This window comes from Ovis canadensis, chromosome 4 (assembly GCF_042477335.2).
Source record: "Ovis canadensis isolate MfBH-ARS-UI-01 breed Bighorn chromosome 4, ARS-UI_OviCan_v2, whole genome shotgun sequence".
NCBI classification, from domain to species: domain Eukaryota; kingdom Metazoa; phylum Chordata; class Mammalia; order Artiodactyla; family Bovidae; genus Ovis; species Ovis canadensis.
This window is the reverse complement of record NC_091248.1, coordinates 54,842,292-54,854,818: the sequence shown is the minus strand read 5'-3', so window position 1 is coordinate 54,854,818 and position 12,527 is coordinate 54,842,292. Positions and strand designations below refer to the sequence as shown.

Genomic DNA, 12,527 nt, shown 5'->3' with positions numbered 1-12,527 from the left:
GCTCATATGGTAAGAATCTTCCTGCAGTGCAGAAGACCCAGGTTTGATCCCTACATCAGAAAGATACCCTGGAGAAGGAAATGGCTACCCACTCCATTATCCTTGCTTGGAGAATTCCATGGACAGAGGAGCCTGGCGGGCTACAGTGTATGGGGTCCAGACACGACTGAGTGACTAGACTTCAACCATGAAGGCAAATTTGTGTACTATCTGATGATGTTTTACTGTGCTCTTCCAAACCCTCTTCAAAGGCAAAAACATAAAAGGAAAAATAAATCAGTCACTTTAATTATTGAAAATCATTTTCTAGGTCTTTTCTGTTTCCATTGTATTTAGTTTCTATCCACATTATTTCTGAACTAGACCACTGCAATCGTGTCAGTTCCATCCAGAAAATATTTGTTTACTGAACTCATTCTGTGCAAGCATTGTATATGGTGCTGCTGCTAAGTCACTTCAGCCGTGTCCGACTCTGTGTGACCCCATAGATGGCAGCCCACCAGGCTTCCTCATCCCTGGGATTCTCCAGGCAAGAACACTGGAGTGGGTTGCCATTTCCTTCTCCAAGGCATGAAAGTGAAAAGTGAAAGTGAAGTTGCTCAGTTGGGTCCAACTCTTCACAACCCCATGGACTGCAGCCTACGAGGCTCCTCTGTCCATGGGGTTTTCCAGGCAAGAGTACTGGAGTGGAGTGCCGCCACCTTCTCCAGTATATGATGCTAGCAACACTGAAATAAACAGATTCAATTCCCATTTTCAGGGCAAGGAGAGCATATACATCAGGCTGTAGCAGATGTTATAATAAGGTTATTTTTTCAAAATGTGCTATACAAGGAAAGAAGAGAAAATGAGTAATACTGAACTGGGTATAAAGGCTTGAGAGTGAATGTCATCTGAGCTGTAATTCGCAGAATAAACTACAGATTTCCACAGGCAAAAGCAGAAGAAAGGGACATTCCAACAGAAAACAGCATGAACAAAAAAAAAACTGAAGGCGTGACAATGCAGGCTTTAGTTGAATAGTGCCTAGAGAGTAGAGAGGATTGCTCTGTGATGAAACTAGAGGGGCAATTAGAACTGGACTATCACCATGCTGCAGGATGATGGGCAGCAGAGTGTGAATTCTCAGAGCCAGATGACTTAGGTGCAAACTCTGATTTTATCTTTTACCAGCTGTTTGAGCTTGAGATATGTACTTGCCTCTCTGTGCTTCAATCTTCCCTGTAAATGGTGAGGATAGTATTTGCTGAAAGCAGCATCCCACTGAAGCACTTGGAACAGTGTGTGGCACATAATAAATATACCCAACGTTAGGTATCAGATGTTTTCATATATACTTTCAGTTCCAACTGTCAGTACAAACCCTGTGTAGTGGACAGAAACTGTCCTGCATAAAGTTTAGTACAGGTCCTGACCACAACAGACATCCATAAAAGGTTAGTGACATGAGACATTAGGAAAATTCAATACTGTGGATGCTTTCTTTTTATTGCTTAATTCTCTTTCAAAACTATTTCAAGGTATAAAGCTAAAAGAAAAATGAAGCTTCTAACATTATGGAGAATATAATACCATTTAATGTATACATATACATACATACACACACACACACACACACACACACACACACACACACACATGACCTATACTAAAATGCTGGAAGACTATATCTCAAATTTTTAAGTTACTAACTATGGGTAGTATAATTTATTTTATTTATTTAACAGTGTGTGCTAACTATGTGCTATGTACTGTTCTAAGCTCTCTGCAAATGTTAACTCACTAATCCCCTTAGTAACTCAATAAGGTCGGTTTTATGTATGTATCCATTATACAGATAAGAAAAGTGAGGCACGGAGAGGTAATGGCACTGTTTTTTTGTTGCTCTCTATGAGGTCTTCTGTGCCGTCAAAGATTTTTGTGTTGAACAGGTATTAGTTGTATAATTTCAAAATAGATGTTTTAAAAAAATATGTCTTGGAGCTCAGATTAATAGGGCTTTAAAAATATGACTCTTCATGGTCCATACTACATTTTTTCCTCTTGGTCTGTGGAATGTATCAAGGTATTTTGATATATTTATTGCTAAAGAAAATACATTTTCAAGTAGTTTAGGGTCCTCTGGTCACAGAAACATGGAAATTGATATTCTACAATTAATAAATCAAGTTTGACATTGTACATATGTAATGTATATAGGTCTAAATATATGCAACCCTGCTTAATTTTTTTAATGATCTCTTACAGTATTTACTTAGCACATTCATTATATCCTATCTCATTGGATATGTTTGACAGCATGTGCTATTGTTTAGGACTCAATTATTTATACTATTAATAAAATATCAACATTTGGAAATAAATGGAGCATGTAGGAATGTAAATAAATAGGGGCAGAAAGGGAAATTGGGAGGTAAGTTATACTCTCTTTAGCTGAGGTAGAAAATAAGCTATATTGCTACCATGATATTTTATTTATAAACATTAGTTTATTATATAGTACTATTGTGATATTACCTTGGGTCAAATTTCAAATTATATTGAATTCTTTTCTAATGAATGAGCATTATTTTTATAATTTTAATTAAAATTTCATACATAAAAAACATGAAGAAGCAAAGGATGTTGGTATGCTTTTTGATTGCTATAGAAGTAGGAAGTCTGTTACTAGATTACGCTTTTATTAGTAGACAACTAATATAATATTTTAAAGTAAAACATTAATTTAACCACCATATATCTTTAAAATTATACATAATGAATTTATAAATTTAGTAAGCTAAAGGCATTAATAACTCATTATCCAGTATGTCCTACTCCCAACATGAGACAAAGACTTGGAATAGATTCCCATGCTTACTGCTTCCCTTTCTGTTTTTTCCAGATCTTGTTTAAATTTTATGAAGTGCCTAGATACAGATCTGGGCACTAGAGATAATGACACTTACTACCTGGCATTTCCAACCACTAAAAAGGCAGTGAAATAAGTTCTAGAGGGTTTCAAGTGCACACACAGGGAAGGGCAGCTAGCCTAGTTCTCAGTGGCAACAGAAGATTCTCCAGAGAAGTGACATCTGAATTGTCATTTGAAAGGATGTGCAGATGATTCCAAGGCGAAAAAGATGGGAAGGTAATTGTTCCTTGGAAGAAAAGCTATGACAAACCTAGACAGCATATTAAAAAGCTGACTAAGGTACATATAGTCAAAGCCATGGTTTTTGCAGTAGTCATGTTTGGATGTGAGAGTTGGACTATAAAGAAGGCTAAGAGCTGTAGAATTGATGCTTTTGAACTTTGGTGCTAAATAAGACACTTGAGAGACCCCTGGACTGCAAGGAGATCAAAACAGTCAATCCTAAAGGAAGTCAATCCTGAGGGTAGGACGATACTGAAGCTCAAGTTCCAATACTTAGGCCACCTGATGTGAAGAGCTGACTCGTTAGAAAAAACCCTGATGCTGGAAAAGACTGAAGGAAGGAGAAGGGCATGACAGAGGATGAGATGGTTGGAGGGCATCACCGACTCAAAGGACATGAGTTTGAGCAAGTTCTGGAGATGGTGAAGGACAGGGAAGCCTAGTGTGATGCAGTCCATGGTGTCACAAAGCATTGGACATGACTAAATGATTGAACAAAAACAAATCAAACAAGAAGGGAGTCACCTGAAGCCTGTACCAACTGCTGAAAGAGGGAAAGGGTACAACTTGTTTGAATCTCAGTATCACTGAAATAAACAGGGGAAAAGTTAACAGAAGACCTAACATAGCTGCCACCAGATCTATCAAATTTTTCAGAAATACCCCACCTGCGATGAATTTTTCTTTGTCTTTTGTGTGTATCCTTAGCATTTATCATAATCTCCCTGGAGAGGTGGCGTTTCATCAACTAAAAGCAAAAGGTCTAGAGCCATATGTGCTTGAGCCAGACAGAGGCCTCTCACTGGTTAGTAGTGCAGCTTTGGGTGAATTCTTCATTCTCTCAGTGATTCAGTTTATCTATCTTAAAAATGAGGATGATGACAAGGCCCATCTTGTAGCACTGTCACAAGGATTAAATCACAACTCTTAGAATAGCACCCAGCCCGGTCTATCAGGTATTGGCTAATATTAGTTGATAATTACTGTATATATGTCATGTCATCTCTAGGATATTGTAGAGACTCTTAAAGTTAGGAATTCTACTTTAATCACTGCTGGTTTCTTCATAAGATCTAACTGATTTGTACAAATTAAAATAATCAGTTCCTGCATTAAAAAAATGAAATATTAAGTAATTAAATGATATTTATTTCAAGAGATCCAAAAGATTCTTAAATATTTGGTTTCATGAGAAGTATAATTAAAACCCATTGTTTGTTCTACAGAACTTCTATTTAACTATCATTCTACCACTAGTATCTTGACTTAAATAATTGTTTATAAGAACCTCACATGTATTAAGTGAGATGAATGTCAACATTCTCCTATCTTGCAAAAAACAGAACATACATTTGAAATTTAGTTTGATTTTTATTTCCTAGGACCCAACAATGTTGGCTCTACTACAACTCTCTACAGTTACCTCTGCTATATATATTAACTGGCTGTTTGGCAAAATATAAAGATATTCATGGATGACATCACACCATGATAAAACTATGTAAAGACATAAGCATGTATTAATGGCTTCATCTAAAGACCTTTAATTATAATAAAGCAAATAGCAGAGCATTTCTTCCTTGCCAAAGGGAGAAAGGAGTTAAATGACCTGGCTAATATCCTTAAGAAAATCAACATTTTTTGGAAAGAGAATGTGCAAAGGAATCTAAATTCTATATATTCTGCCTGTGGCAGTTTGTATGAATGGAAAAAAAAAATTAAACAAAGAACAATTAAATACAGTAACTGTAGCCCAGGATATTATTGTGACTAAAGGTGAGACATGTTCATATATGCATCCATGGGAAAAATCTCTACATTAGAGAATTAAAAGAAAATAGTTTACTTCATGTAAAATTATTGGAATAATAGCTTCAGGGAACCAAAAAAATGTTCTTTTTTTACAACATTAAGCTTCATTCTACTATTGGTTTCCAAGAAGGCAACTGCAATATACTCTTTTGAATGCTTCTTTCACATTTTTCTGGATTTTTTCCTTTCTGATTTTGGTCCACAAATCCTGTGGGTAGCAAATATGCTCCAGTGAGCTCCTGTCCATTTTGAATTTTCTCTTAAAGGTGAATTATGAAACTGAAACAATAAAATCCTGAGCTGAGTCACTCCTGATAAGCACTCTTGCCAAAACACCATCTGGTGATACCTGAAGATCTTCTGTGGCCCTGCCTTATGGCAGGCTTTTTCAGAACCTTGTATTGATACCTAAACTGAATCAATAAATATAAAATTTAAGTTTCACACTTCTTCTTCCACAAGGAAAAGTCTGAGACAAGAGGTGAAATGAATATAAGCTTCATTATAAATGTTAAATGTAGCAAACAGATCTTACATGCTGCAAGCATGGCAAAAATAAACAAATAAAAACAACGAAAATCATTAAATGACTTGTGCACTTTAAGAGTTGCTCCATTTTAAAAATAATATTCAAGAATAATTTATGTGTCCATTTCAGCAAGCTATTTGTAGAAATAAATATAGATTTATTCCTTGACTCTGTATATGAAATCTCACCTAAAGGAATACATTTTGTAAAAGTGTCGCACACTGAACACTTACTTATGCTTATATCCGTCTTGATTTTGTTTCTGGGGTTATTTTTAATCAACAAAGATACCAGTCATTACTGGTGATTTATACCTCTGGAATGTGCTGGCTAACCATAACCCTTTGCCGAGAATCTTTCTTTGGAAAAGCCCACATTGTATCTGGGAGCTACTCCAGACACTTGAATTATCATTATTTTAGCAGCATGCTGAGAATTCTGCAGGTTGGATCCACTTTGAACAGGGGTTATTACTAAAATCCATCATGAAAAGTGTCAGGGTGCAATAATAAAAGCAAAGCAGGAAATTTTCACCCAGTCAGGAATTCCTAAGTTACAGTGTTTAAGAGTTCCAATCACTTTGCATTTACATTTTTTGCAATATGTCCTGCAGAGGATTCAGAACACCAACACCCTTTGTCTTACTTTTGGCTGCACTTAAAGTACATGAATTCAAAGACCAAATATTTAAGTTTTGCATTTTTTTTAAGCACTCACTGTGGGATCTTTGCCAGCCATTTTGCACTCTTCGACTTTGATTGCAGATGCTGGCCAGAAAACCTGCTCAGAAAGGAAAACAAAGGTTGCATAATCTCATTTGTACATATGACAGCCCAATGTTCTTCATTTACTTTATGCTAACAGATATTTTAAAGTTATTTCTATACTTATATTTCAAAATTATTCTTTCACTTATGAATTCAAGTTAATAAGGTTTTATTACTTTATTTTAGCAATTATGTTTTTGTTTCTCCCATGAATTTTTCCTTTAACAAGTCTTTCTATGATAAGTGCCCATTTACTAGTAGTACAATTTTTCAAATAAGGAAATTATTAAGATGCACAGTATAATGTGTTTTTCCCTCCTTCTGATTTACAGTACTCTTTGCACAACTGGTCATATCACAGTAAATTTATGTTCATATTGCTATCTCATTTTCTCCAGTAAACTACAGAGCTAGGCTGGTAGATTTACCTGAAACTATGTACTTCAACAGCTAAAATGACTCGAATAAAGACTCTGTCTGACATTCTGTGACAGCATTCTAAGTTGCTGTAGCCTTGGATTAGGGCTGGTGAGGATGATTTTTTTTTAATTGTCATGTTAAAATAATAAATTCAAAAGTCTCCTTGTTGTAACAAATTTATAATTAATCTACTTTTATTTCTTTACTCCAATGAACCTCATTTTATTTCCTTGCTGTGAAATATTTGGGTTGGTACAGAAGTAATTGTGGTTTTGCACTGTTGAAATTTGCTGTTAAACATCAGAATATATTCATAAATAAATGAGGACATACTGTACATTTTAATGCACATTTTTGTTTTATGGGTTTTTTTGCTATGACTTGTTACTTATTTTTTATTTTACATGTATTTTAGACTATGGAATGGAGAAGGAAATGGCAACCTACTCCAGTATTCTTGCCTGGAGAATCCCAGGGACAGAGGAGCCTGGTGGGCTGCTGCCTATGGGGTTGCACAAAGTCAGACATGACTGAAGTGACTTAGCAGCAGCAACAGACTGTGGAAATAATATTAGACAAAAAGCAAATTTGAGTGATTTTCTTACTAAATTTCAAAATCAGTTGTAAAGCAGCAGAAACAACTTGCAACATCAACAATGCATTTGGCCCAGAAACTACTAATGGACATACAGTGCAGCGGTCGTTCAGGAATTTCTGCAAAGGAGACGAGAGCCTTGAAGATGAGGAGCAGGGTGCCTGGCCATCGCAAGTTGACAACTACCAATAGAGAGTCATCACTGCAAATTGACAGCGACCAATTGAGATCCATCATTGAAGGTGATCTTCTTACAACTACATAAGAAGTTGCTGAAGAACTCAATGCCAATCATTTTAAGGTTGTCTGGCATTTGAAGCAAACTGGAAAGGTGAAAAAGCTTGAGGGTGCCTCATGAACTCACCGCAAATCAAAAAAATTGTTGTCTTGAAGTGTCTTCTCTTTTCTGTGCAACAACGACAAATCATTTCTTGATTAGATTGCAACATGTGATGAAAAGTGGGTTTTATATGACAACTGGTGATGACTAGCTCAGTAGCTGGACCGAGAAGCAGCTCCAAAGCACTTCCCAAAGCCAAACTTGCACCAAAAAAAGAAAAAAGGTCATGAAGGTCATGGTCACTGTTTGGTAGTCTGCTGCTGGTCTGATCCACCACAGCTTTCTGAATCCTGGCAAAACCAATACATGTGAGAAATATGCTCAGCAAATCGATGAGATGCACTGAAAACCGTGACTCCTGCAGTCGACATTGGTCAAAGAAAAGGCCCAATTCTTCTCCACAACAATGCTTGACCACGTCACACAACCAATGCTTCAAAAGTTGAATGAATTGGGCTACAAAGTTTTGTTTCATCTGCCGTATTTACCTGATCTCTCGTCAACTGACTACAACTTCTTCAAGCAGCTAAACAACTTTTTGTATGGAAAATGCTTCCATAACCAGCAGGAGGCAGAAAATGTTTTGAAAGAGTTTGTTAAATCCTGAAGCAGAGGTTTTTATGCTACAAAAATAAACAAATTTACTTCTTGTTGGCAAAAATGTGTTGATTGTAATGGTTCCTATTTTGATTAATAAAGATGTGTTGGAACCTAGTTTTAATGATTTAAAATTCATAGTCTGAAACCACAATTACATTTGCACCAACCTAGTACAATGAAATAGTTAACCCTTGAATAACTTGCTGGTTAGGGACACTGACCTTATATTCCAATTCCACATCTAAAGATTCAATCAACCATGTACTATATAGTATTTATAACCCTCAAAGATCTGCATGTAATTGGACCCATGCAGTTCTAACCCCTGCTGTACAGGCCACACTTGTTCACAGAACAGTGAATTTAATAACTGTGTTCCTTTCAAGGCTGTCTTGGACTACATACAGATGACAAGGTAGGTTATCCTTTAAACTAACCGTTTTTCATGCTATACTCCATGCTTCTCTTTTTTGCATTTGATGTATGTATACATAAGAAGGATTTTCTCACTTAGTTTCAAGTTTTAGATGGCTAAAACTATGAAAGTAGACATGGAGAACTGAATTTATTATATTTTCAGTCTTTGAAATAAGTACTTTCAACTATTTATTGACATGTGGCCTATTCTAATGAAATTCATAATTTTTTGTCATGTTTGAAAGTTTTAAAGAACAAGGCATCTAGGAATTCAGCACTGCCCTCATGAAAATGATAAACTTACACTCAAAGGTTCTTGACTTATGTTGTTAATATTCAAGGAAAGAATGTGATCTTTGCTGCCCACGTACATCCGGTCCTGATCTTCGTCCATTAATAATATCCTGTAGTCTAAAGGGTGCTGGGATAGGCTGAAGTATTCAGATGTCTTGGTTTCTCGAAGCTCTGAAATGGTGAATACCATAAGCGAAAATTGAGAATCTTGATCTTATTATTTTAATGAAAATTATATTACTGAAATATTTACCAAAAAAAATCAAGATATATTTTCCTCTTACAACAAATTAAAACAGTTGTCTTATTGGATTTTTTAATTTATTGCCTTTATGGTGAATTAAAACATATATCAATAAATGCAATGTTAAATAGTAGTATTACTTGATTATAAAATTATACACATTTCATAAGATCTCAACTCAGTTTGTTAGTTTCTCATCAGCTCAAAACTAGTTAAGATAAATCAACCGAAAACAATTGAGTAGACTGAACAAAAACAAAAGCAATGACAGCGTAAATGTCCTCCTAGCTTCTCTTAATGTTTTATTGTTGGATTCAATATGTTCATCTTTTTAGGACTGTTATTTCCAACTTTAAATATTTATCATATACATATGTATCGAAAGTAAAACATGAATTTTCAAATGTTCTGAATTTTTAGATTTTCAGTATCTCAATGGTCAGTGACATATGTGCATTTACATTCTTGTACATTAAATATGTGTCTGTATAGCTAAATTTTCAATACAATGAATGTGCGTGACAATTTAAAAAATCAATAATCATTGTAGTAGGTTCAATTTTCTTGCCAGTCAAAATGCTCCTTTGCACAGTTAAAGACTCTTCCACTCAAATGGTTCAAAAGTTGTTTGTTCTTTTGATTATGATCTTAAGAAAGTGATAAACTCTACAAAACCGTCTGTTTTCAGGCATTACTCTTTCAATGTTGAACTATTCCTAAATGTTAGTCGTGAACAGCAAATACATTTCGAGAAATTCTCATAGGGCTGTGATTTGACTTAAAACAAAATTAAACATTCTATGAATTCTTATCGGCAGCCATGAACTTTATTCTGTGAACATTCAGGCTCAAGTGTGAAGACAGAGAACAACAAAGTTAACCTGTTTTCTGGGCACACCAGTTCAGAATGCCTGTCATAATATCTTTCAAGTGGTTTTATATCTAGCCAATGATCTAAAAATGCTGTGGGAACAGAATAGTGATTATGAAGCCAGACTGTGGCACCAAACTTCCTATGACATTGAGCAATTTACTGCACCTCACTGTGTCTTAATTGCTTCATTGGGAAAAAATAACAATAATGGTATGCTCTACTGAGAGTCTATATGAAAATCAATAGAATTGATACTGTAAATATATATCTGAAATGAGTAACAAGCTATTCAATTATAATAATCTTTACTGTTTGTCTGAACAATCTGAATTACTAGTTATAGGAAAGCATGAAATTAGGAAAAAAAGATGCAAATTTTCCTATTTTTTTCTTTTTCTTTCTTTTTTAATTTAAAAAGCTAGATTCCTAAAATTACTAACACATTCTCTTAAATCATAGTCTCTGACATTCTGTCCACTCAGTGACAGTAAAGTGCAAGATTTTTTTAATGTGGAAAGAACCATTAACAACTCAGTAAAGTATTTCAGAAGAATCTTAAGAAGTAAATCATGAGAGAAGACAAGAACAAAAGATATTGAAAGACCATTTAAATAAGAGACTCAGATAACAGATCTTTGGAAGTAACAGACATGAGGGTGTAGCATGCTAACCTAGTTACTGAGCCTCACTAGATATCACAGACAGCCAAGTGATGCAGCTGGCAGTCCTGGTGTAACAGGCCTGGAGACTGAAACACCTTTCGTGAGCAGAGTGAAAAAGAGTGGGGAGATGTCATTCAGGAAGAAAAGTCAGTCCTTGCTAGATGAGAGGTTATTGTTGAAATAGAAAAAAAAAAAAATCCAAGACTTCAGAACATGGGAGAACATAAAATACAACAAATGTCACTCAAAGGGTGGAGAAGACACATTCTGCTTAAATTTGCCTAAAATCCAGAGCGTTTAATAAAGCTTGCTTTTCACCCTATGGAGCAGATTCATGATTTCGCAGTTTCCCTCTTAAAACATCATTTGTAGGGTTCCAGTTGGGTGCAGGATCGGAGAAGGCAATGACACCCCACTCCAGTACTCTTGCCTGGAGAATCTCATGGACGGAGGAGGGTGGTGGGCTACAGTCGATGGGGTCGCTGAGAGTCCGACACGACTGAGCGACTGCACTTTCACTTTTCACTTTCATGCACTGGAGAAAAGGAAATGGCAATCCACTCCAGTGTTCTTGCCTGGAGAATCCCAGGGACGGGGGAGCCTGGTGGGCTGCCGACTATGGGGTCGGACAGAGTTGGACACGACTGAAGCGACTTAGCAGCAGCAGCAGGATAGATTTTCAACAAACACCTCATGAATAAGAAACTCTCCAGCGAAACACATGGACTAAGTAAAATGCAACTGAGTGGGTCGCATCTGGGATCTAACTACCAGAGTCTGAATGTTGGCCCTGCCATTTCATTTATCGATATACTTGGCAAGTGCCTTTACCCCTCTAGACTCCAGTGTTTTCACCGGTTAAGTCAAGACAATAATAGTTCCTACATCACAGGGGGATTGTGAGGTTTAAATAGTTAATATGCATCAAGTGCTTAAAAGAGTATCTGTCTTATGGTGACGTGGGTTACATGGGTTATGTATTATTATGACTTGGGACAAGACATCAAGCTTCAGCCAGACAAGTAAGAAGGACAATTTGTTACACAGGGAGCAAATATGGAGGGACCACACTGTCTGATTTACATTTATTAATATATATATATAAGATTTCTGCTTTTCCCATGTAGAATCTATTCAACTTATTTGAGCAGGACTGTAAAATAATAAACTATCTTTAAGAATAATAATTTGAGTGTGCAGGATAATTTGGGGGCATGTGAGACTGGAAAACTAGGAGATGCTGTTCCAGCTATGATGTTAATAAAGATCTGACATGCCAGAAATAGATGTAAGGGATACTTGAAAGGATTTGGAATGATTTTATATGAAGCTGGCCCTTAGGTATAAGGAAGAGGCAATCATCTTCCAAAGTTGTAAACTAAGAACAGGATGAATTGAACATGGCCTTTACTACTTTTGAGGGATTTGAGATGGAAATTTCTTTGGTAAAGAGATTGAGTGTTGATAGATTCAATTCAAACCAAAGCAGAAATATTCCAGAAGCATGTAAAATTTAGATAACTAGTTTCCCATCAGGAATATAAAATCTTCAGGGAGAGACCTCCAGTTCCTCTCATGGATGATATGCAATTCTGAGAGTATACAGGTCTGAAGAAGTTCCGGGCAGAAGCTCTGAAGAAGAGTAAATATAAGTGAAAAGCAAAGAACAGAGACACATTGACTGTTAGATCCAAAAAGAGTAGCTCGTAATCAAAATTCAAAGTGTGTCTTGAAGTATTGAAGCAACGTGATATTATGGAAAAAGTACAGAACTGGAGTCAAACAGTTCTGAGGTGAAATCCCAGTTGCATTACTTACTAATCTGTTTTAAAAAAAA

The 12,527-nt window shown here is 35.9% G+C and overlaps 1 protein-coding gene across 1 annotated transcript in view; it reads right to left on the bottom strand.

Annotated features, from left to right (window-relative positions):
* The window catches only part of SEMA3C (semaphorin 3C), a 206,575-nt gene that overhangs the window by 82,426 nt on the left and 111,622 nt on the right, over positions 1 to 12,527 (bottom strand). Inside the window, exons 3-4 of the mRNA XM_069586671.1 lie at positions 8,921 to 9,081; positions 6,195 to 6,257 (exon numbers count right to left, since the gene is read on the bottom strand). Coding sequence (XP_069442772.1) covers positions 6,195 to 6,257; positions 8,921 to 9,081 — 224 coding nt within the window. The remainder of the gene's footprint in view (positions 1 to 6,194; positions 6,258 to 8,920; positions 9,082 to 12,527) is intronic.